This window comes from Toxotes jaculatrix, chromosome 8 (genome assembly GCF_017976425.1).
Source record: "Toxotes jaculatrix isolate fToxJac2 chromosome 8, fToxJac2.pri, whole genome shotgun sequence".
In the NCBI taxonomy this organism is placed as follows: domain Eukaryota; kingdom Metazoa; phylum Chordata; class Actinopteri; family Toxotidae; genus Toxotes; species Toxotes jaculatrix.
The window spans coordinates 24885543-24912167 of NC_054401.1; the positions used below are offsets into that span (position 1 = coordinate 24885543).

The 26625-nt window shown below is 40.6% G+C and overlaps 1 protein-coding gene across 2 annotated transcripts in view; it reads left to right on the top strand.

Moving 5' to 3' along the window:
* The window catches only part of ascc3 (activating signal cointegrator 1 complex subunit 3), a 113613-nt gene that overhangs the window by 48376 nt on the left and 38612 nt on the right, over window positions 1-26625 (top strand). For both annotated transcript variants that reach the window (XM_041044617.1, XM_041044616.1), the window contains exons 11-14: window positions 8064-8228; window positions 16920-17096; window positions 17382-17453; window positions 19991-20125. In XM_041044617.1, coding sequence (XP_040900551.1) covers window positions 8064-8228; window positions 16920-17096; window positions 17382-17453; window positions 19991-20125 — 549 coding nt within the window. The remainder of the gene's footprint in view (window positions 1-8063; window positions 8229-16919; window positions 17097-17381; window positions 17454-19990; window positions 20126-26625) is intronic.

The following is a 26625-nucleotide window of genomic DNA, read 5'->3' on the forward strand; positions in this document are numbered from 1 at the left end:
GCACTTTCAGAAACCAGCCCATCTGGCACCAACAGTCATTACAGTGAACATTAACTGAAGCTCCTGACCTGAATCTCATTGATTTTATACATTGCACTTCTGCCACATGATTGGCTGTTTGGATAATTACGTGAATAAGCAGGTATTGGGGGTGTTCCTAATAAAGTGCTTGGTGAGTGCATTTGTGTTTTATGGGCTCTGAGCCCATTGGCTCTTCTGTAGAAATCAGTGTGCCACAGACGGGGCAGGGAAATTGTTAGTAGGTTTTTTTATGGGATGTCTTGACAAAAACAAAAATATGGAGAAACACCAGCGTCATCATTGAAGTCACAGGCCCTTAAACTGTGGTGGTGCAGCCAACTTAGTAAATGGTTTGGGAAACTCTGGGATACATTACTGCCTTTAATTGAGGAGTCAACCTATCAAAAACACATAAATTAACCATGAAGTTGTTTATTATACATGTGAAGAATTCTCCAATAACTGCCTTAAAAACATACATCATCATGTTGAATGATACTATTAGTTTTGTGGTGTTTCCCAAATCAGATTTTACAACGTCTCTCTTACAAAGTTAGCTCTTTCTGAGCCATTGAAAGGGATGAGAATAATTTTGTCAGTGACAAAATTAGCCAATTATCTTCACTTATGGTGTTCAATTTGCCAGTCAATGAGATGTTTTATTTCTGTTGAGTAATCAGTGGGTTGTTGAAGTAATTAAGTACTGAGCAGCAGATGAAGTACATTTTTTTGTGTGTTTTATGAGGTTTTTTTTTTTTTTTTTGTACTGATGAAACGTGAACTTCAGATATCTTAGAGAAACCACCCCTAGGCACGTTTACATTTTTTCTTTTTCTCAGCTATAGAAAGAGGATGGGATGGCATGGAAGCTGCAGGTTGAGCACATATTTAGCGAGAGAGCAGGGCTCCTCCAGCTCAGAGGGAAGTGGAGGTCGGTGGATCCAGCATGAAAGACTGAACAATGAAAATGAGACGGCAGGGGAAACATGCATATCTGTTAAAATCCAAAGAGTTGGATTTGCCAGATTGCACAGCTTAGAGTTAAAGTTTATAAGCCTTATGGGGCTTATGAATACGGAAAAGGAAAGGTTGGGGTTTGGTTATGTGTGTGTGTGTGTGTTGGGTGGGTGGGGTGCGGGAGGGTTCGGGTGGTGGGGGCGTTCTCTTATGAAATGAGGCCAATTCCAGCTAATCTGGAGGTGTATTAAAGGTGTATTAAAGTGGCGTTTCTATCAGGTCGTGTGAAATGATTTCACAAAGAGAATGATTTGTCGGATTCACTGCAGCTCTGCAGCAATCCACATTCTCTGTTTCACATATCCTTGTTCAGTGTTTGCCTCCCACCCCTCCATTTGAGTGCGTTAGTGTCAGTACATTCACAGGGTGGATGATTGAAAGGGCTGTCCACACTTAACAGGCTGGAGTGATGCCACACACTGTAACCGTGGTTGTCTTCCGTCCTCACTTTTTCTTTCATCATGCCCTTTTGATGAGCGTGGTAGAATAGGAGTTCAGGCTTCTGACTTCAGCTGCTTGCAAAGGTGTGTGAAAAAGGCACAGCACTTCTGAAGGATCAAAACTCCAGCTACACCTGCAAAATGAATTATCATGATCCGCATGTTTTGTCCTGTGGCTTTCATCGGGGTCATCACACAGCACTTTACAAAGAACAGTTAAATGAGACAAGGTTGAAGTAAAACAATAAAACAAACGCTATTGCATGCAAGTTCATCCGAAGACATTCTCAGTAGTGTTTATTGTAATTTTTCTAAAATATCTCCAAAGTATATCACAGTTACTGGTACAAATAACTTATCGGTTTTTAAATGTTACCATTTTGTGGTAATTTTGTCAGTAGATACTGGACAGGAAGTTGGAAGAACTTTTATAATCTTTTTGACAGTGAGTTGACTATACAATAATCTTAGAGCTTCCTGTAATGTCACACAGTTCTGCCAACAGGCTCCACTAAAAATATTTGTTACAAGGGGCTTATTGGGAGTGAGTGATAAGTGAAGTGATAATGAATCCAACTCATATTTGACACACTGATCTTTACAACTGCAAAGACACTAGAGATATTTTCCTGATTCCTTAGAGTTGTAGTGGACATTTGTCATATTGATTGTAGAAGAATGCTGATTCAGGAGTTGTTAGTCTGAGTTTGTATTTGCAAGTTACAAAGCTCTGATTGGCTTGGTTGTTTTTTTCTAACTGAGCAAACAATGAGAATAATTGCAGAACAATTTGAATCAGTTAAAAAAAAAAAAAAAAAACGTCAGATGTGGGCAGTGATTCAGAGCGCTGGAACCAGGGCAGCAGAAAAAACTGCAAGGATAAAAATGACAAAATTCACAGGCATTTTTAGTTGAGTTGTTTTTGGACAAAAAAGAAAAACGTGGAGATGTGAAAAAAAGTTGAAAGCTCTCATAAATGAGGAAAATCTGTTTGTCCTTGCAATAACAAGATCGCTGTTTGCTGGAAAGAACGTCTCATGTTAAAATATGGGGTTTGAGTTGAAACCCAGCACAAACAGGAAGCTGGTCTGTTCAGCGGAAGAGCTAAGGATCATAATTAATGGTGTAATGTATCATCACTTTGAACAGGCTGCTATGGACCTGTTGTACTTATTAAAGTGTATTCATTTATTTTCTCCACTCTTCTTAATACCTAGTATCATCCACTGATCTTGAAGAAAAGAGCAGCTCTCATTGTAATTAAATGTTTTCTCATATTTAGCTAATTGTAAGTGGTATTCTCATGGGGGATGCAACATAAAGACACACACACACACAGCTATAGATGACAATGCAGCATTGAGAAGGTTTTCATTCCAGGCTGCCTTGACAAGCTGTTAGTTGTTCACATATTGCAATCCAGTAAATGTATTTCTCTTAGCTCCCCACTCCATCTTCCTCCCAGCCACCCCATCTTTCCACATCCTTCTCTCTCCATGGCTGCGAGAGTTACCATGGAAACAGAAAGGGTTTGGAGGGATGCTGCCATGTGGATGCCAGTGTGTGGGTGGGTGGCATCCTGGGACTTCCAGGCCCTGTTCCTTCTCTGTCCAGAGAGGAAATATCACTTAATGACATCCAAGAAGGAGCCGCCTCACAGCCAGACAGTTTTCTGGTAAAGGGAGGACCGGAGGAGAGTGTCAAAATTTCTTGGTAAAAATCAAGTCACATACAGAGAAATTGAAATAGCTGCTGATGTGTTTCAGCCAATTTTGCCCTCATAATATTGGGTTTAAAAAAAGAACACGAAAGAACAAAACGGTGGGTGAGAGAAAGTGTAAGGGCAAAGCCCTCAAAAGGCAACTCAACTATTACAAGACATTACTGAAATATCAGGCTGTATTGAGTCATAGCACTCACTGTAAAGATCCAGAATATTTTTTTTATAGTTCACCACTTGTCAGACAGACACATGGCAACATGATTAATTAGTAGTTAAGTGCTGAAAGTTAGTGAGATCTGCCGTGGCCTGTGTTGTGCATGGCTGCACACACCTACCACTGAGGAAAACGCTCATCACTCCCACTACACTCATTAAATTAACATAAAAAGTGTTCAGCATGAAGGGAAATTTTGCCATCTGTGGAAATGTACAGTGTTACTTTTATGATTTCGAAATGTTTTCAGTTTTAAAAGCAGTTGTGAGGAGGAAAGGAAAATAAACTGTGCTCTCAAATGACTAATTTAGGCTCTTGAATGACTTAATTTGTGCACTCAGACTAATAACATAAACATACACATGTGGGGCCGGTGTGACAGGCTTCCTTCCGAAGTCCCCCGAGTGTGATCAGCTCCAGGGTATTGTGGCCGCACCGGAGGACCAGCTGTTCAACCTCCTGTCTTGTACGCGGACTCGTCAGTGTCAGGGGTTTAACAGTTGGGTCTCCAGAGGTGCACTGGTTGGTGTAGAGTTTAGAAGAGCAGTAGGTGAGAGCATACATCCCTGAAGGGAACGAGTTCTGACGGTATGGGTGCTGGATATGATTCTCCCCATCCTCACCTGCTGCTTCCTGTCTGTAAGGAAGTCCGTGATCCACGGACAGGTGGAGGCGGGCACAGGGTGTCAATGTAGACTTATCAAACACACAGTAAAAACACATTCAGGTTGTCAGCCACAGCCAGTTGATGATTCTCCACAGTGTGGATGGATGGTTTTTCTGTAGCTGCTGATGTCCTGCAGATCTCTCCACACTGACGCAGAGCCCTTGGCTGATAATCTGCCTTCCACCTTTTCATTGTAGTTTCTCTTTGCTACTATGATCTTTTTTTTCTACTGCATTTCTGACAGGGTTCTACAGGATCCTGTGCCCACTTCTTTAGGCTTTCTGCTTGGCCTGACGAAGCTGCCTCTGATTTTAGCTGTCTGAAGCTGCAGCCTCAAAAACACGCCTATAGTTCCAGCTTTGCCTCACCGGTCCATCTTCCTAAAAGTCACCAGACAGTGATCAAGGAGTCCCACAGCTGCAGTGGCAGAGCGATAGGTGTCCTTTAATACAGTGTAGCCATTGTACAGTGTGCTTCTATCGCTGGTGGGACACTTAATGTGCTGTCTGTTTATGGGTAGTTTATGGCTGAGGTTTGCTCTGTTGAAGTCCCGCAGGAATAATAAGAGGGGACTCTGGCTATGTTTGCTTCACACTGGTAACCTGGTCAGGCCAGGTGTTATAATGCCTGACATGGCATGTAAACATCAACCAGAATAACAACTATATATGTATGTTTATGTATATATTTTATGTGGTGGTGCACATCTGTAAGTAATCTGAATTGATAAAGGCAGCTTAAAGTCCATCTCCATACCTAAACATATGGTAATATACTCCTGTGAATGCTGCAGGAAATGTCACTGCTGTCTCCCATATGCTGAACATGTCTCAACCAAAGAATAAACAATGGAAAAACCAGACATTCATCTACATACTTGTCAGGCACTGGCAGTAATATATATATAAAGAAAAATGTAAAACAGTACTTTGGTCCGTTACACATTTCTGATCTTCAGGCTCTGTGCTTCAGTACATTGGGTTTGAAATAAAATAATGGAGACTATGTTAACGTGCCAAATTGAGTAGATTAAATCATTATAGGAAGAACTCTGTTGGAGATAGTGTCCTATTAAAATCCTTTGCAGTCACTGACTTCCTGAAGTCTTTGACCCGTAGACATCACCAGACGCTTCATATCTTCCCTGGCGATGCTCTCTGAAGCCTTCACTACAGCCACCTTCAGCTCTGTGCTTGTAGTGGGGTCTCTCTGGTTTTTGTCTGGTCTTCAGTAACTGGAATACAGCTGAGTTGGATTGAGATTCAGATCAGGTGACTGACTTGTCCACTCAACCTATTCCACCTCTTCACCCTGAAAAGCTCTTTGGTTGCTTTGGCTGTGTGTTCAGGATCGTTGTCCTGTGACTTTTGCTGAATTTGACTGAATCTGAGTACATTGAATATTCCTGTATCATCAGTAAATCATCAATAAATGGCAGTGTGCCAGTTCCACTGGGGCCGTACATGCCCAAGACATAAAAGAACCACAACCTTGTTGGACAGGCGAGGCTTTGGGGGTCATGAGCTCTTCCTTTTTTCTCCATGCTTTCATCTTTACATCATTTTGATAGAGGTTGTTTTTGTTTCATCGCTCCATAGAACTTAATTCCAGAACTCCATCCATCCATTATCCTTACCACTTATCCTTGTAAGGTGGAACCAATCCCAACCAACTTGGGGCAAGAGGCAGGGTTCACATCACTTTTATTTTGTTTAAGTCGTGGCAGCTCATTAAAGTTATACGAAAAAGAAAAGGAAGCGTTTCCTTTTCCTCCATTTTGTTTTCCTTCCATCCATCCTTCTGTTTTTGGGCTGCTTATCCCGGGGTCGGGTCACGGTGGCAGCAGGTTGAGCAGGGCAGCCCAGACATCCCTCTCCCCATCAACATTTTCCACCTCCTCCTGGGAGTGTTCCCGGCCTGGGAACAGAGAGATATAATATAATCTCTCCAGCATGTTCCGGGGCCTCCCACCATTTAGTTTCACCAGGAAGTAAATACAAATATGATTGGAAGCTGCTCAAAAAAACGTCTCTGCACTTTCCCATATAACACCACTTGCTATGGTGCTTGGCATCAGTATTTCTATAGTATTCATAAGTGCATGCAAGTTTATGGGTTCAGGGACAATTTGACTTTCAAGGTTAGAAATCAGCATTTTTTATATATTAAACTACCAAATGTTCTGTCCTTTCCAAGAGGACATAATATTCTGACACCTTAGGTTGTCAGTGGTTTTTTGTTATCGGATTTTGATCTAGTCTGTGAAGGCATCACTAATAACACCTTTGAAATGGCCCCTGCTTGCACCTGCATGTGACAGTACCACATTCCATTAATCTGAATTTGACCAAAATGAGGCGTGAAGGTGATTGATTACCTGTCTCGAGCAATTTTCACATCTAGATTTGGATTATTTATTGTTTACTGAAGTGAACAGTGGCAGGCTCAGAAGTAGGACAACAGTGCAAAAATCTTTTCACATGCTTTAAAGCTTAGCCACCATCTTGAGTTCATAACAACGTCCTGCTCTCCTGTCTTCTTTTTTAATTTAAATATATAAACCTGGATATATTCCGATATATCCAGGTTTCCTGTTCTTTTTTTCTGAACAAGTTTATGAACTTTACACTTCTGAGGCATATTAACATGAAATATTAAGAGTCAGTGGATAGAGAGGATTGATTTCACTCCTGCTGCGATCGATTGATGAATTGGCTAAATGGCACCATTCAGCCAAACAATGGCATGTGTGTTGATTTTTTTTTTTTTCCTGCACCTCCTCGTGTGTGTTTGTGAGGCAATTAAGAAAGCACTTTAGCCTGTGCTCCATTTGCCAGAGCTTCCATTTAGATTAACCAGTAGCTCCAATTAGGAGCGGGCGCTTCCTTTTTTCTGTGAGCGCGCCAGTCTCTAATGGCTGGATAGATTGATTTAAATGCAAACTAGAGAGGATGTAAGAAACTGCTTTTACAGAAAGAGTTTAATTGGAATTTGCATACCCCCCAAACACGTTGCCAAACAGTTCACACACCATGAATTGCTCATTGTGGTATTTTCCTTGAAAGGAGAAAATAAATGTGTTGAAAACATATGTGTAGAAGTGTTGATACGGTTGAACATAATCTGTCTGATAGGGATACCAAAATAAAAGCAGCTATAGCAGCAATCACATCTGATATATTTTGTTGACATTGTGGATTATAGGCTGACATTGCCATCTGGTAACCTTTGTAGCCTGTAAAACTAATGTAACTTATTTCACAAGATGTGCGTTATTTTCTGTGTAATTTTTCTCAACAATAATCTATAAAATAATCTCAATATCCTTGGTGGGATCATAGAGAATTGTAGGACTGTACACATAAAGTTCTGGCAGTAGACAGCAAGAGAAGTGTGAGGGGGCCTGAATCTATTTCTGGGCAACCTCTAAAAGGATATGCAGGGAATTTAATATCGGACTTCATAAAGTTAGTCACAGGAGACTGTAAAAGATAATAAAGAAAATGGGTCAAACTTGAGCAGCTGAGACCAAGATATTTTCTATAACTTTTAGTATCTAGTTTGGTGTAAAGGATCATGTCACTTTTTTAAGCCTGTCTTAAAACAGTACTCAGTACTGTTTATTGCGAGTACACTGAAAGCATTATTTGTTGTTGTAATTGTTCCCTGTTTAAACACTGATGCAGTGTAATCCTTTCTTAAAGCAATGTCATTGTAAGAGATGAGGGACAAAATCACCTTCTGAAGTTTAGTTTAGCTGAAGTTCATATAATGCTGAATTAGTTTGTTCTAAATTCATAAAATACTAATTCTGTAACGAAAGAATAGTTATTTAACTTTCTTCCTGCTGTATATGTTTAGTCTCTCTTAAACTGTAAATATGTTTTTGTTGTTGCAGCATATTCTAGTAGCAAAGTTGTATTAAATTGGTGTTACAAAAATCAGGTTACTGTTCTTACTGGCTTCATGTTTCTATTCCAGATGTTGGTGACGACTCCAGAGAAGTGGGACGTCGTGACCAGGAAGAGCGTCGGAGATGTGGCTCTCTCCCAGATCGTACGTCTGCTGATCTTGGATGAAGTTCACCTTCTCCATGAAGATCGAGGACCAGTGCTGGAGAGCCTGGTGGCCAGGACCATCAGACAGGTTGGTCCTGTTCCCTGTCTACCTACCACTGTGTTTGGGTACTGTATGTCTGGTGTCTTACACGTTACGCCCCTCAGCTGTCTCTGGCATCCCTGTAAATCCCTGCAACATTTCAGAAATGTAGGACATCATTTGGAGGATGCAGCATATAAGAATAACATTTTCTCACGTTGTCTTAATTCTTTATACATTTCTATTTGAGCACAGATTTAATAACAGCACGTGGAGGTAATTAAGGTACTTATTAAGTCCTCAGCGCCTGACTGCTGCCATCTGAGTCAAAAGTTATAGCACACGATACACAGTTTCAGATTCTGTGTTCAGGATATCAATATCTCCAGCCTCCATTGCAAATAAACTACCATTAATCTGCTCTGAAATCATTGAAATCATATGCTCTGCTTATAACTCCAGCATTTGTTACAATGTTTTTAAGTTGTCTTTAGTATCAGAGTACTCCAGTAGCAGTTGTCTGTACTTCAATGGGTTCCCTGCATACGGTAAACAGTATAAATTTAAACAAATACAGGCTAAAAACAGGCCTTCCTCTTTACACTCCCAAACAACCGCCAAATTTACTGCCATGATTATCCTTCAGGTAAGACAAAGAATGATAATCCTGCTAGTAGATGAAAAACCATTAATATTATGATCCATGTTGCACTATCAATATTTTTTTTTTTTGACATTACATAACCTTAAAATGTTCCTTCAACATGGCTCTGATATTCCTGGAACGCTGACACTCACATTCACCCTCAGTGTGACAAACAACGTTTCAAGCACAACAAACTTAGTGCTGCACTTCTTCCTTATCATCTCCCTAAGGCAGCAGTGCACGTCTAGCCATTTCCCACGTTTACGCGTATTTGTCCACTAAATCTCCCTATAGCTCTTTGTTAAACGCTGTACTGAGGGCTGCAGAATGAGGTGCAGAGGCAGAGTGGGATTAGAGGGAGACGCACAGCATGGATGTGTGGGAGAGAGAGTTCAAGGAGGCAGGGCAGAGCAATTAGTTAAACCAGGGAGTTATATATTTAGATATATGTACCATGTTGATTAAAAAGGGTTGGCTGTGTTGGTTCCAGGTTGTGGTAAGTAACATGTAGTGTGCGTTGAGTCTCAATTATACATCATGTACACGGCCTAAGTAGTTGGGAACCACCACACTAAATCCAGTTTATGCTTTGATGCATCAGTGTCTGCCATCTAGGTCTGATACACTGTATAAAAATAATGCATAATGACTTTTACTTCTGATACTCAGACACATTTTGCTGAGGTATTAATCTCTGTACCTTTGATTAAGTACCTCAGTGATAACAAATTACCTGTTACATGGATACAGTGAATTATTCTGATTTCAAAGTGATTAGAAAAGTTAGCAATGTGATTTCTAATCTGTACACGAACAGTTTACTTTATTTATGGTGGCCATACAGTGGATTCAGAAAATATTCAAACCTCTTCACTTTTAGCACACTTAATTGTGTTGTAAGTTTAATTTTCAGTGGTTAAAATTGTCATTTTTGTCCATCAGTCTACACTCAATAAGCCATAATGACAAAGTGAAAATATGTTTTCAGAAATTATTGCAAATTAATTTTTAAAAAATCCAAAACATCATTCAGAACCTTAATTCAGTATTTTGTAGAAGCCCCTTTGGCAGCTATTACAGCTTTGAGTCTTCTTAGGTATCGTCTCTACGAGCTTTGCACTCTTGGATTTGGGCAGTTCATCCCATTCTTCCTCTCAGAGATCCTCTCAAGCTCTGTCAGACTGGATGGGAAGTGTCTGTGAGCTGCCAGGTCTCTGCACAGACCTCAGGATGGCAAAACATGAAGGGCTCTGAATACTTTCTGAACTCACTGTGTGTGTGTCTTGTTCTCATCGGATAATTGACATCATGCCGTGATGTGAGTAAATAAAGAGCAGACTCTTCCTGTAAATCAGTTAGGATTGCCAAGTTGTTACTTCATATTTGGTCTTTAGTTACTTGAGCGCCAAGTTGGCCGGTAAATTAACAACAGCACACTTTTCCTAAAGGAGTCCCAGTAACATATCATAGACGGCGTGAGTCCTGTCCCACTGGCACCATGCTGCTGCAAGAAAAAAAATAGTCAGCGCACTGTCTGTGAAGTTGATTTCCCCTGATGGTGACCGGCAGATCTCTGTGCAGGAGCCAGCCTGGACATTTCACATATTAAGAGTGCTTGTGTGAATTCAGACGGGCAAACAGAGTGAGGAAGCCTCAGTGTCCCCCATATCCCTTCCTGATGAGCTGCTGTCATGCGCGCTCGTCCATGGGAGGAAATTAATAAATGGAGAAGATGTATAAGATGTAAAGGGATATTTTTAGAACCCACCACCACCACTGACTCAGCCATCGTGCCCTGTGAATTCCATTTTGATCCTGAAAATGTCTCTGTAAAGGCATCCCCTTTTCTCTCTGTGCTGGGCAGCGGATGAGATGATTCAATTAATACCTAGTTTGTGAAAGATTTGATTTTGCTGCTCTAAACATCCAGGAATGTGTGAAGTCTGTGTAGGTTTGAGACTAAAAGAGCAGGTGTCTACACATGCTACACCACAAAATAAACAGAACAGTGAAGACGAGGTGAATATCGGTCAGATTGGTAACAAACTCGAGAGCAGCCGTCCCTACACATGACTCATGTGTCCAATTATGGCTATTTATAGAAACTCTTAGTTAATAATTGATTCACCTGACCTGTAAACCATCATCTGCACTAACATCTCATCATCTTTGTCATCGTTGAACTTCATAAAGGTAACAAAAGAAGGATTCAGCAGTTATACTGACAGATTCCGAACACTCTGAATGATAAAATGAAAAGAACTGGAACACAATAATAAAATTAGGAAATTATTTAAAACTCTAGAGGAGACATAATTAAGCCAAAATAAAAATAAATAAATAAATAAAGGTAGAGAAGAAAGTGGTTGATTGGCATATAGTAGTATGATGAATGGACGAACGGTATGATGGACCAATTCTCAGCATTATGAGAAGTCTTTAAAAGAAACGATAACAGCTGTATGCTAAAGGGCTCAGACCAGAGAGAGGAAGGCAGAGTGGAACAGAGAGGCAGAAATGCGGGGATGAGCTGCTGCGCTGTGCATCGACGGAGAGACCTCTTGGCGGGGTTAACTGCAAGGTAATTGAAAACTGGTCCGTACATGTGACCGCTGTTTACTCGGTTCACAGCCCATTTATCTGCAGGTTTAGCTGATATTACTGAAGAAGGGCTGACTGGGTGTTTTGTACACCTTAACACCTCTGGAGGTTGCGCTGCAGTGCACAAGTTTGAAGCCTCTTGACTGTCTGTTTGCCAGCAGACTGCACAGGTGCTCAGAACACAGACGTAGAGCTGGACTTCAGTAAACACTGAGTCCTCAGCGCTGTCGCTCGTGCAATTAGGGGTGTAACAGTACACAAATCCACGGTGCGACAGTGGATGATTCCTGACTGACTGCACCTTCTGCTTGTTTACGGGGCAGCCACAACAGACTGGCTGAAATGTGACTGTAGAACATAGTGGTTTGTCTCCAGCCGCTGTAACAGACTAATTTGAGTGATGCCATTGTAAATAGTGAAACAGGTTTAATATTTTCCAGGGGTATAATGTTTCCTAAATTCACTTTGACAAGTTGCCACACAGTTTTCATTCCACTTTTCCTCCAGTGTCGCCATAAGTTACCAGGAGAGCGTAACACTTCCAGGCAATAGATTTAAACGACATCCCAGCTCTGATTTCTTATGTGCTTTCAGCATACATCAAACTTGTTTTTGTTTCCCCTCGTAGAGGCAACGACCCATTCCACAGGAGCTGCGACTTTCCATTTCTGCCGTCATATTTTATTGTTGAAAGTGAACACAACAGGACGTGGACACAGTTTCCAGAACCTCCTTTGCAATCCAATGCAAATCAGTGGAAAACCCAAGCCATATAACCTACCTGGGCATGGGATTGGATGAAGAATAGGAACTTAACCTTTTTAGGGTTACATTCCCATTGCACTGTGATGTGCCAGGAGAGCTAACAGGGTCTAAAGATAAAGGATATTCAGTTCAGTAGGTGACGTTCTTTGGACCTTTTCAAAAGAAATAATATCTGTTGAATCCACTTTGTATTTAGCTTTGTCTTGTGAAACATGAATTCTACAGAGTGAAAGTCCCAGTGCAGGAAAGGAGAGAACAACAGAAAAAAATGGAGGGACCGTTGGAAGAGAAAGAAAGATTGGGGAAAACAGACATAAAACAGGAGGAGGGAAGTAAAGAAGGATAAAAAGGAAGAATAAAAAGAGGAAAGAAAGAAGGAGGAAGGAGTATGAGTGATTTAAAAGAAAAAGTTTAGCAAAAAAGAAGAATAAAGAAGACAAAAGAAAAATAAAGGCATCGGTCAGTACATTTTAAAAAGAAGTGGAGGCGAAGTTTAAAATAAACACACAGCATTTTAGCTGTGCTTAGTGGAATTAAAGGCATTAATGCAGTGGTTTGCAGCTTGCAGGTTGAGACCCCTCCATGGGGTCACAAGATAAATCTCCAGGGCTGGTATGATTATAATAATTTCCTAGGAAGTCTCCTGGGCCGAACTGTGTAATTTAGCACTAGGTACAAAAAACAGTAATCTCTGTGAAGGTAAAGATTAACATAAAACTTGGAAATTATTCGAGAATTGTTGGACTTTTAGAAGAAAATATTGCCAAACTTTAATCTTTCCTTTTTTTGTGTGTGTGAAATGGTTTCACTTCTTCACATTTCAAGTATTTAGCTATAAAAAACAAACAATTTCAAAAATTATTTAAAGGGGAGAATCAATGTTGGTGAAACTGCTCACATCTCATAAGTATGCAACCTGTGATGAGATTTTAAAAGTTGACACTGTTCCACTGAAGAGATTACAAACTAATAGAAGAGAGGTGGACTGTTGTTTTTAAATAAGTGTGGTTTTATTCTATAGTCAGCAAATGGCATGATAAACTCAGACTATTAGTCTTTCATTTCCATCATTTCTCACTTGTGCCACTCTTTAGCTCTTAGCTCCAAGTCCATTAGTCCCCACTGAAGACATCAATGTCTAAATACAGATCACAAATGTATAGCTTAATTTAAAAAAAAAAAAAAGTGCCCAGTGCTCCTAAAACAGTTAAACTACAGGATGTGTTCATGAGGGAACATGTCACCTGGTGCAGTGGTGTGGTTCTGATAGGCTTTTAATAATTTTTGGACAACAATGGAGCTCTGTGGCAGGTTCTGTCAGGCTCTGGATATACATACAATACTTGGTGAGATCAGTTCATTTTTAGTTTTGGCCTGCACACGGGCTTGGTTAATAAGAAGATAAATATAGAATACCACTACCCTTAAACTCTAATGTGTCCTGCCAGAATTTTGAACATGGTGACCTGGAGTATAAAAGCAGGTATGGTCTGTTGCAGAAGCTGCAGAGGATTCTAACTACAGAACATGTCTGACTTACTCTCATTAATTATATCTATATGTGAGTGGCACAGGGGCAGCATGCTTCTGTTTGTCCTTGAGTAAGTATTTGTAAACAGCTCGTGGCTCAGCCTCCAACAAAAGATGCTGGGTGCCAGCAGCACGCCTGGCAGGCCCTCCCCCAACCTTCCTTCATCTCTCTGTCCAATTATTGCCACACCTGACGGACCGCTATAAGTGATTGTGCTGAAGGAATTACGGCGGCCGCTTCTGATGTGCTAGGTGCTTAAAGTTCACGTCTTCAGACACATTAATATGGAAATCCCTGTAAACTAAATGGTATTTGTCCCCCTTTTTATGCTAATATTTTCAAACTGAGACAGTTATCACTTTGATGTTTTGCTTTGGAAGAGCTTTGTTTTGGACTACATTTCCTTGGCTGGGTTTACTTCCAGCAATTATGCACTGCATTCCAGATAAAGTCCTTCTAACCTTTAGCACATAGGCCTTTAATGTTGCTCTGTTGTAGTATTGTATTTATTAAAGAGCATGTATGCTCTACTTAAGCTTACATCAGGTGTGTCTTTTATAATGAGGTGCATTAGGTACGTGGCTTTTAATGCCCATAAAATGAGCATGAAATGTAGTTTTTATGGGGTTGAGTAGTCCAAATGATTGTTATCTTTGTTCGCTGTCGAAACACATTCTTGTCCATATTCTCTCCTTGAATAAAGAGGTGACTTCACTCGCAGCTCCCCAGGGAGGGCCGCCTCCCCGGGGAGCTGCGGTTGCCAAAACAACGAGAGTCTGACAGCGGGGCTTCTCATCTGACGGCCTCACTCCAGGGGACGCAGCAGAGTCTTAAGGCTGAGAAGCATCTCTGAAAGCAGGCAGGATCTGTGGCTGTGGCTCCTCGGCCCATCATAGTCTGATTGAACTCTGCTACACTCACTTTCCTTAACTAGACTTGTTGAATAGCAATGAAAGCAATTTCGTTGGCCGGACGACAAAACTGCCCCGATGCTGTCAAAGCGAGACTTACCGAAGTACAAAAACAAAATCATTTAAAAAATGATTTCACTCAGTTTGGTGTTCAGTTACGGCTACAAATTGAGGCTTGTTTCCGCTAAAGATGAAAAAGCAAACAGCTTGATTTAGAGAAAAAAAACAAAACAAATGCAGACCAAGGATAAGACTACCTGAAGGGTCAGATTGCTCAGTATTACAAATTCACATATTTCACTTAGCTCTGGTCATATGAAGGAAGATAATATTGACATTTTTCATAGTGATTAATTCTTTAACAGAACAATTATTATAATATTAATAATTGTCCAAAATTGTTGCTAGAAAAACATATTGCTGTTGATTTTAAATGCAAATCTTTATCACTGCAGCTTCACGTGGCTGTGCAGAGCTGCACAGTGAGTTATAGGGGGACTGTTCCAGCTGCCCACATCTTCACTCTTTCAGTTTACTCTCCCCTCTCATGGTACTGTTTTTGACTGCAGCCAACGGCAGACAGACACAGTCAGTGACTAGCAGGTGAACACAGTGGAGCATTTAAGATCTGCAGAATCTGTCCATTTAGCACAGTATCCTCTCATTTCACATATTTCACACTAATATGCTGATGTTATTTTTATTCCAAACAGTTGTTTCTTTGTTCTTCAGCTTAGTAGTTTTTGGTAGAGGCAGGAATCAGTTGTGAGTGTGTTGTTGTCTATCCTGCTAGAAGGGGCTTGGAAGTCCAGGCATTTCAGATGTGTGTGTGCGAATCCGACGATTCTGACAATTACTGATACTCCTTTTCTTTAGTTTAATGTGGGCATTCCTCTGTAGCTTTGTGGCGTGCATGGATCACAGTGCAAAGCCACAGAGGACTGTACAGAAATTGGAAATGTCTAATTTTAATATTGTGACCTATTTTTTTTTTTTTTAATTGAGCTCATTAACCACTCTGATTCTAAATTCAGCTGTTAATTACATTTTCCTCATGTTGTCCCAGTTTTTTTTTATGATGCCACAAACTTACCTGAAACATGGGATCTTCATCTCTTTTAAAGAGAAGCAGTTAAACACATGTATTTGCTCAAAGTAAAAGGTAATATAAAAAAAAAAAAAAAAACTACAGACTGTGACTCTCTGTAGGTGAACATTATGTACATCTGCAGTAAGGAGGTTCCACAGTGCTGGTGGGAATGTGTGGTGCAAGCCAGGTCTGGGAGTGGCTGGACCTTATCTTGATGGGATGGTTTGACAGGTACTGCATCACATTAAAGGCCTTACCAATCTTCCTTGTCACCCCCCCCCCCCCCCCCCCCCCCCACCGCCCCAGAAATCTTATTGAGGTCTTCTCTGTTGCTGACAAATTTCCACTGTACCATCAGCCGGTTTCGTTCTTTTTGCTTTTACCCCCCAATATGTCCACGCATTAAGGTTAGGCAACCTATATTTTCATCAAACTATGGTCATTACTAATACATATGTAATATGACATGAAAAATAGGATTAGGTAGCATCTTTGTCTTAAAGCACTACCACATCTCAGTGTTGCTCTTTTAAATAGATGCAGCTGTGCAGACCTACACATTTACTGTAAATCCTCAAGGATATATCCTGTATTTACCTGCAGAGAGAACCTCTACATTAGAGTCTCTATGCTCCTTATCTCCGCTTTGCGCACAGATGTTTCCAGTGGTGCAGTTGTCCAGAGGACATAATACCTCTCTTTCCTGAACGGCTTTTAATTTGAAACTTCTGTTTCAAATTAAAAATGTTGTCTTTGACGATAACATCTTTACTATGTTGTCGCAGCTCAACAGCAAAAAAGAAAGAGCAAAACCTCTGGAACTAATTAGTGAATAAAATTAGTGCTGTGGAAATGTACTATACATTATGCTAAGTTTGCCATTTCAATTATGAGTATTTGACTTGATTGTCAAACACCCCTGGTAAACATACATAATTCAAGATAATTACTATCCCTGTGATTTTGTGTCTTAATGGTGGTGTATAACGAACACTGTGTGTTTCACAGAGTCACTCCAATCCTCTCTGACTTTTTTTTTTTCCCCTCACTGCACACATTGCCTTTTCCTGTCTTGACCAGCAAGTCAATGTCACTTCATCAAAGTCATTTCAGGAACCAATGCCTTCTGCCTGGATGAATGCAGAGGATAGAGTTTGGTGTAATTGTATCTCTGTGTTGTTGTGTGATGAGTTAGGTGGAGTCCACCCAGAGTATGATCAGGATCCTGGGCCTATCAGCCACCTTGCCCAACTACCTGGATGTGGCTGCCTTCCTCCATGTCAACCCCTACATTGGCCTCTTCTTCTTTGACAGTCGCTTCAGACCAGTGCCCCTTGGACAGACCTTTGTTGGCATCAAAACCACAAGCAAGGTAAACAAATGATCAGTGTAATTACAAACCTATGGAACTGTGGCAGTTTTCACATGCACAGATAGTTGTTGTTCTTCCAGGTGAGACATACATAGACACAATATCAGAAACAGTGAGTGAAACTACACTACAATTAAGCCAAAGTTACATTTTAAGTTATTTTTTAAACAGTGTCACCATTAAATGATAGTATATACCTGGGATTCATTAGTTACTATAAGGAATTTGAACGTTGTAGTAATCAGTAAAGTTTAATTGCTCATTGGGATTGTGTGTCCTGTTCAGATCCAGCAGCTTCATGACATGGAGGAGGTTTGCTACAACAAAGTTCTGGAGCAGGTTAAAGCCGGTCATCAGGTAAGGGCTCTTCCTTATGTTTGATTCCCTCCAAAAATATACCCAAGTTGTTTTCAGTGATTCAAATAGTTTTGGTGTTGTGCTCATAGTTGCATGATTAAGAATTCAAACATCATCTTCCTGCGCCAGTGCCAGAAGGATGAACACGAAAGCTGGTGACTAGCAGTGACTAGACTACCACTGTGTTACCACTGTTCCCACACAGTGGTAACACAGTGGTAACAGTGGCATAAACTTTTGCTAATGCTAACACAGCTGAGTATTAGCGTTATTGAAAACTCTGCCTCCAGCTGATTTTATAAAGGTTCTAGCTGATATGATTTTTTCTTAAATAAGCATTTAAAATGGTCTTAAATATTCATGTAATGTTTACATTCTGTATATGATTTAATCCTAAAAGACTCCCAGCCAAAATGTCAGTCTTCATCGACTTTTTTTACGGGGGGTGTTGCAGGGTAGAACTACTTGATTCAAATGATTTGTTTTGGCATAATCTTTGATTGATTTTGATTATTACTGCAGAAAAAAAACCATACTTGTACATGCAACACAGTTGTACCATTTATGCTGATGATATTTTGTTCATGACTTATAAAAGAGAAAATTATTTGACGAAAAAAAAACAGAAGTCTAAATGTAACACAACCTAATGCAACTTTGGAAGGAGTTGCTTGAGTGTAAACTTTCCCAAACCAAATAAAGAGCAGAATGAGCTGATGATAGGTTGAATTTAATTTTGAGTACTTCCTGAACATGACGACAAATAATTCTTATTTAACACAACAGATATTATGGTTTTACTGAAGTTGTCACAATGAAATGTTTGGACGAGGACAACATGAAGAGGCAGAGAGCGATGTGGGTGTAGCGTGAAGAATGCAGCACATCTTTAATACAACTCCTATTTCCCTTGAAAATATTTCTCCGAAACTTTTTCATGAATAGAAACTCCTGCAGTAAATATTTTTGTGAACTTTTTGGAATGAACACCTGCTATCTAAAGTCTCTGAAGTCCTTATCTCCCCCAGTGTTACCCTCCACTTCCTTACCCCATCCCCCCCACCACCACCCTCCACTCATTCAGCTTCCACTCCACAGCCTGAGAAGGCCTATTGGGAGCATGAGAATTGTGAATTCAGACTTTACCATTTAGCTCCCATCTGCTACGGGGTTGAGCTCCCTATTGATCATGGTTGTTATCCTGTCTGCATCATTTTATTGCAAGTGCACACACAGGCACACACACAAACACACACACACACACACCCTTTTTCCTGCTTGTCCCTCCTTCCCTCTTCCTCAGAGACACACTTAATATGAGTCTTTCTGTACCCCTTGAGAACTTGCAAGCCAACTTGATTGTACTGCACCACTGACAACTTTTCTTTCTTTTTTTTTTTTTTTTAATCTCTGTGGTTGAAACGATACAATGGTCCCGTCCAGCTTGTAGGTTGAGGCCGCTGAGGCCACGGCTCAGCTGGGAAGGCCTCTCCTTTCGCTGAATATTAAATTGTCAAGAAGTGGCTGTGACATATATTAATTTCATCTGGGAGGATCTGATGGATGAAATTTCCTTTCCCGCCTCCCTCCTGGTGGGAAGCATGCTGCCAGAAAGAAGTTTAATAAGCGGAGAAGCCGGCGGTTACTGCCGACAATGATTCCACACAGCTCAGTAGTGCTGATAAAACACCTTCAATAAATAACATTTGCTGCAGTGGTCTCTTCGGACCCACTGTGTTTGGAGCATACACACATCTGGGTTGCTGCATATGTGTGCATGTGTGTGTGCAGGCATGCAGTATTTTTTTTTTTTAGTCTTCTAGCATATTTCAACACAAAAAAGTTACAAGTAGCAAATAAAACCTGTTTTGGGTGGAGATTCATCACCTGACTGTTGTTGTACTTAAAAAGTATTGAACCTATCCTTCAAGTCAAACAACTTACCCAGGGATAGAGATGTGGGGAACATAATAGAGTATATACATACAGTCACACCACAAACTGAAGGAGAAACCAGAATAAATGAGTGAAGGAACATAATGAATGCAGATGATTCCATACGGGGCGCCAATGCTCATCAAATGATTTGATTAAAATTATAAAAATGATGTGAATCATATTCCGTGGGCTTCACAGTCGCCAGATCTCAATCCTATGAACACTTACTGAAGATTCTGGACTGCTGTGTTCGGCATCGCCCTCCACCGCCATCATCCAAGCACTAAATGAGGGAATATCTTTTGGAAGAATGGCCCTCCAGCAGGGTTCCACACACTCAGAGAACCTATGACAAAAAGACGTATTACTGTTCTATAGACTTGGGATGCAACCACACCTTCATGAGACACTGTATGTCTATGGATGGCTGGAAGAAGGGTGGACCCATCTACATGGGGTTTGGGCAGTAACTGCTGAACCGGTTGACTTTAACTTGAAATTCTGGAGATTAGATGATTTCTGAACCAGCCGAACTTCTCTGCAGAATCATATGTTGTGTTGATGTGACCCACTTCACCTTGTATCTTTGTTTGTTTCAGGTGATGGTGTTTGTCCATGCTCGTAACGCTACAGTGAGGACGGCCATGGGGCTCATCGAGATGGCAAAGAACCATGGAGAAATATGCTTCTTTCAACCAGACCAGGGTCCAGACTACGGCCAGTGTGAGAAGCAGGTAGAGACGCTTCCAACTTTTTGTCTTTAATCCGTTTAATAGCAGAGAAGTCGCTGATGTTCTATTTCAGCTTCTTAACAGTGTTTAGCAAGATTGTTTTCTTATGCTCATTTAGATAGTGATATTGATAAACCTTCATAATCGTCTTCATAATAGCCTTAGCACACATGCATGTACTGTGTGTATATGATTAACGGTTAGCAGTTAGCACTGTCAGGGTATTTTGGTTTCCCACAGAGTCGTTTCAGCATTTTCCAAGCTTGAAAGTTCAAGTTCTGGGGCAGCATTCATTAGACATGATGGTCTGTGATGTGGGTTTCAAAACTGATTAGAGAAGAAATAATAAGAGGTGTTTTTTTTTTCTTTTTCAAGACAAAAATATGCAGAAACAAGCTTGCACATGTAAAAGTGCAGATTAAATAATAATAAGAAGTTTGACACATGTTGCTTTAGAGACACGTAGAAAATTATTGACATACAGCAAAAACAACGGACAGAAACAATATGAAACTTTGAGCCACTTTTTTTTTTTTAGCTGTGAAATATCTAAAAATACAATGCAAATTATTTTCAAAAGGAAGCCCTTGTGGCAATTAAGATTTTTTAGACCTGAATCCATGCAGACAGACTTTCAGGGACCAACCTGCTCCACATTCTTATACTACTGCACATTTACACTGAGAGCCACTTACTGTTTGGTTATGGGAACTGAACTGACAAAGCCAAAGAGAACAGATCTGACAATACAAAGACAATAGAATCCTGATTCACTGCTCATCATTGCTGTTAACTGTGCTTTTGGTGCTATATTGCATGTGTGTGCAGGAATGAGAACAGTGTGTGTGTGTGTAATTAATGGTCACTGTGCTGTGAGAGTATACAGAGAGGGAGCTATATTCTCCCCCAGAGGACAGTCAGTCAGATCCTAACTCCCATATTTGAATCTCCTGCAACAGAAGGCAGAGTGATAAATTTAGTAACCTTTTCCTTTGTTCCCTGGGGCTGAGCCAAGATTGATGCGCCTCTAATCTTCCCTCTATTTAAATGGGATATGTATACAAATCAGATCACTTTTCATCCTTTCTAAAACTGGAAATAGAGACTAGAGATTATGTCGGGGGACAAAAAAAAAAAATGCGCGTCGTGGCCTGGTTAGTCTTTGAAACAGTACCTTAAAAGCAATTGTGCAACTGCGCCTACAGTAAATGTACATTAATTAATCTGCACTAACAGTGCATTAATTCACTCCTAGCTCTTCTGCCTGTGTCCCAACACAGTATTATGTGAGTATTATCCGCTCCATTAGTCCGTCTTTGAGTGTTTGTCAGTCTGGCCTGCTCCGGCAAAGGAAGGGGGCGTCAGGTTGATTCCACTCTAAGCCCACACAGAGATAATGCACAGCTTATTTGCACTCTGGAAATTGCGCCCCCCCCCCCCCCCCCCCCACATTAATATTTATAGATGTTTTTTAATCTCCAATATGCATATGCAGTAAAATAAAGCACCTCTAAGGTCAGTCATATAATTTAGCATTTATTTATCCAGCTTTAAAAGTCAGAAGTGATTCCACTATATTTAGTCTCTCCTAATGTTATTTAATTGGCTTTATCTCAGGGGTTAGAGAGGCTGTCAATCAAGCTTAGAAATCTTAATGCACCCACTCCAATCAATTCCTGTTAACTACTGTTTTTTGGTGAGCCAATGGCTATGAACTGCTGTTGAGTAAATAATGGAAACATTTGGAAAACACTATCCAAAATGGCATTTTGTACAATAGTCCTACATTACTGCCCTTTGATCCTATGTGTTCACTTAGCATTTAAATAGTGTGTTGTAAAGAAAACATTGTGTATGTGTGAAAGTGAATCAAGATTGGTGAAACCAAAGGAGAATCCTTCTTTTGTCCATGAGTTTGTAAATGGTAATGACCTTGTTATGGTCATCTGGGAGGTCCCTCTCGTTGGACAACAGCAGGACGTCTGAGAACCGTCCTGCTCCAGCACCTGTTTGTTACCTGGGTCTTGATCAGCTTCAGTCTGGAGAATAATCCCACAACAGATACAGCTGACAATAAAACAATCTGAAGAGGTTGTGTCTGAGCAAAACTAGTAATTTGTAGTGTAATAAAGGGTTTCTCATTCTAGACAATTACATTATGTTATAACCAGATCTAAAATCCTGTTCATATGCAGTGCATGTACAGCTAATTAGCACCAGATTTGTTTTGAAACGTAGAAACATAATGCCCTCAGATTCTGTTTCATAGACATAAGGAGGAATGTAATGAACATAAGATGACATTTACAGTTACTGAAGTGTGATTACTGAAAATCAACCGGTAGCACAGTACTGCTTCCCTACCAGGAGCCAGTAGTGTCTGTGGTGCATTTTGAGTTGCACATTTAAATGTTAATTGTTTGCCTCATGCTCGACAACTTGGAATGCTTGAGGAGGCAGAAACTGAAATCACCAAAAACCTGAAAAGAAAGAACTCCAGCTGCAGGTAGCTGTTATTTTTATTACTGACTCATTTGCCAGATGTTTTCCCGATGAATCATCTGGTCAGTAAAATGTCAGAGAAAATATCTGATGTCTTGTCATTGTTACATGTTTTGTCCAACTCACATCTAAAAAGACATTCAGTTTCCAAAGAGATTCAGTTTACTGTCGTATAAGACAAAGGAAAGCCTGAAACCCTCCTGACGGAGAAACTGGAACCAGTAGATATTGGGTAATTTTTGCTTTGGAAAGTTAAAATAGGGCAAAGTCTTCAGTATAGTGAAATAATAATGAAACAAAAATATATTATGTCTGTAAATATTTTCAGACTTTCTGATTGCTCTACTGAAGATATTCTCCTTTAGAATTAGGTCACAAATGCACAGTTTCATTTTTCATGTCCTTAACCAGCTGGTCACTGTAGTTTTCAGAAAGGTTATTTAAACAGCAGATGAGCGGTGCATGTGCTTTCATGTTGCATGGTGCATGCTGCCTCGACCTGCGTGCAGGAAACTTCAGCCTACGGCTTTCCCCAGAGTGTATTGTATCCAAAAGCCCCTGTTTGACTTTCATTTGCTCCAGGCTCTGACAGTCCAGCCTCTACCGTCCTCTCACCTCTCTTCTCTCCACACCCCTGTCATCCATATTTTTTAATATCCAGTTCTCGAAGATGAAACCGAGTGGCTGGTACCAGAGGAAAGGCAGCTTTACTGTGGAGGTTAAGAGACACCTTGTGGTCCCATGGGTCCATTACACAGATAATAATGCCGACCTATCATGGGGTTAGCGAGGGCTGGAAAGAAACACCTTTAGCACTGTCCTTGTTTCAGTGGTGGGCATACATGACATGCTTACATGTCTGTTAAAATAGGGACGCAGATCGCTTAAGAAAGAATTAGCGATGATGTAAAGGCAGAGAAAGAGAACAGATATACTGATACACCTTCATTCTGCTTGTGAGGACATCTTCCTCTTACAACTCTCCATCTCTGTAGTCTTTAGATGTTAGAGCTTTCATGTCATTTTGGTTGACAAGACACACTGATGCCTGTGAGGTGTGAAGCCTCCAGGGACTCCGCAGCAGCAGCAGCAGCAGCCAGAGTGGGCTCATTAATGTTTTGATAGCTTTTTATTTGTGCTATTTTTAACAAGTCTTGTCCACTGCCAGTCCCTTTCATTGTGTCAGATCTTTGACAACGTGTCATCTTGCCAAACCAGCTTCCCGGTGCTCTGATAAACAACAGCGAGCCACATCTCAAAGTCTGGTGGAAATTGAAATGACACAGTGGAGTGACAAACACACATAACACAAATGAAAAAAATAAAAACATGGTTGACTGAAATAGAAAAAAAACACTTTATAAAATAGTGGGACAGTGTGAAGAAAAGCGAGCACGTCTCCATCCACTCTGACTATTCTTGTATTGCTGCTCATCTGCAGTGTCATAGCCTCAGGGAGAGGCCTTGCGTGTTATCATGGTGGCGCGTAGCAAGTCCATTTTCCTCTTTAATTACTTCTTCATCAGCATTTAAAAAAGCTGACAGGAGAGAGAGAGCTGTTCTCCTGTGCCACCCACCATGTTCAAGAACAAAGGACTGGTGTCACATACTTGTTTTTTTTTTTTTTTTGTCTTTTTTTTTTTTGTCTAGACAAACAACACATCAACAAACACACTCATGCAGAATAACATGACCCCTATGCCTGCTTCATTTATTCCAACTGTGTTAAACTTTAAATTAGCTTCCAAAAATATTTGAACTTTCACCCCAGATTTAGATGCGGCTTTATGTGGTTCTTGCCGTGGCCCCTTCACGTCTCTGTCACAGTTTAAATGACTTCTTCTTTAAGCATTCCAGCAGCAGAGTGTCTTAACCAGCACACACACTTTCAACATTGTTTAGACGTGTTTTTGACGATATATTTATTTAAAAAATATATATATATTATATATATATTTAAATATTTATGTATTTTATTTTTTTGCTTTTCAAGCAAGTTGACAATACAAAAATGAATTTCACACCTCAGAGACTCAAGCAAGATAGACCTGCAACGTAAAGAGCCGATAGAAGTGGGACAGTCTGCTTACTTTTCTCATGACTGCAGACTTCAGTGGCGATAGATCGTCTCCGGAGTCAAACGCGACACAGCACTGACTCGTAAGGGTTATTTGTGGCATTTTTCAATATTTTCTAAAGGTTGCATCCAGTTTCAGCTCAGGTAAAAAGGAAGAAAATCAGTGCAGAGAAAAAAGGAAATGTCTGGGCTTATGTAACATGCATCTTAAGGCCTTGCTGTTTAGAGGCAGGGAAAAAAAAAAAAGGAAGCAGAGAATCGACATTTATACAAATAATGACTCAGCCTGATCTATCACTGCCAGCTGATCACCACAGCAGAGGAAACTGACAGCAGTGGAGAACATTACAGCAAACGAATGCGTTTAGAATGAAATGAGCTCGACACAAAAGACGATTCACCGTTGCCTCCTGCCTGAGTATTTTTCAAGACCGCAGCCAATGAAATACTTTTCATAATTTCATAGGTCTGTTTATATTTAAATCTGTTTACAGCAACAGTGTTGTCAAAAATGTAAGAACTACCAGAAATCTCCCACATTTATTTCTGCTCAGAGCAGGAGGCAGTTTCCTTCGGCAGAGCAGTAGGTTTAGTAAATATCCCCTCAGATGGAGCTAAAACAGGAATGGGATATTAAGAGAAAGAGGCAGGTTGGGATAGAAACGCGGAGTAGGAGTGGGTGTGAGTGGAAAAAACTCATCCACCCACTCTCTCCTGCCTATCTAACATTAACAGCCAGGCTTTTTTTTTTTTTTTTTTTTTTTTTTGAGCACCAAACATTATGACTATCAAGGGCCACTAAACGAACAACAGTTAGCCACCCTGTCTCCATTTAACTAAGTAAATGAAGAGTTTTGGTGCTCATGAGAGTCGGTGTTGGTGGTGTTGTTGTTAGACAGAGGCTATCTATCCGCCACTGGAGCCACGGTATCATTTGCCACATTTCTGGTGTGATTTTTACGGTTTGAAATCTCGGCTGTGAAGCTGTGATAGGTTGCACAAAAATACTGATGCTGCCACGTTTCTGGAAAATGCTTTTTTTTCTTTGCTCCTGTACATTTCTCAAAGATCAGATGCTCAAATTAAATCGTCAGAAATGGAAAAGCAGTTAGTTTCACCTAGCTGTGTTTAGTGAAGTCCTTAGAGAAGGTTTGACAACCTCCTGAATAGTTTATTACATCTCTGGTATTAGCTGATGTCCTTTCCGTAGTCGCAGCCTTGATAGACAGTAAGTGGAGCCGGCATCTGGCTGTCTGTGGACAGAGTGATGCTCTGCAGCAGGAGCAGCACCGAGCAGCAAGGCCTAATGGGACGTGATCAGGAGCTTAGGTCACTGTCCTCTCAGATACAGCCATGGCACAGCAGACATCAGTGCTAACTCACCTTAGATTAGAGGCTGGAAGCATGGCTGTAACACACTCTGACACCTCAAAGCAAAGCCTCAGCCGTAGCATTTCAATTACCCACCTTTCCCTGCTGGCGTGGATCTCAGCAGCGCAGTGCTCAACCTGGCACTGAGGACTCTCACCAGGCCACAGTTTGCCCTTATTTTCAAACTTATATGGCTTTAGACAGCATAGCAGGATTGCTTTTTGTTCCAATGCATCTTTTTTTTTTACGGGACTGTCATCTGAATAAATTTCTGCTCCAAGCACGGAGATGGGAGTGGAAGTGTAACAGCATAACAAATACGCTTCCAAAATCTCTTCGAAAGTGAAGATGGATTGTTCTAGATCTGTTCAGAAGATGCTTAGAATATTTGTGAGTGAAATATTAAATTCTTCAGAGTGTTTCAAACAAATGAGGTTGTACAACAGAAGTGTTTACACGTACCTGTTCTGAGAGTCCACATCCAAAGGTGGGGCTGAAGAGTGGGCGTGGTTGCGTGATTTGCACGTACAGTCATACTTCCCCAAAAGCATCT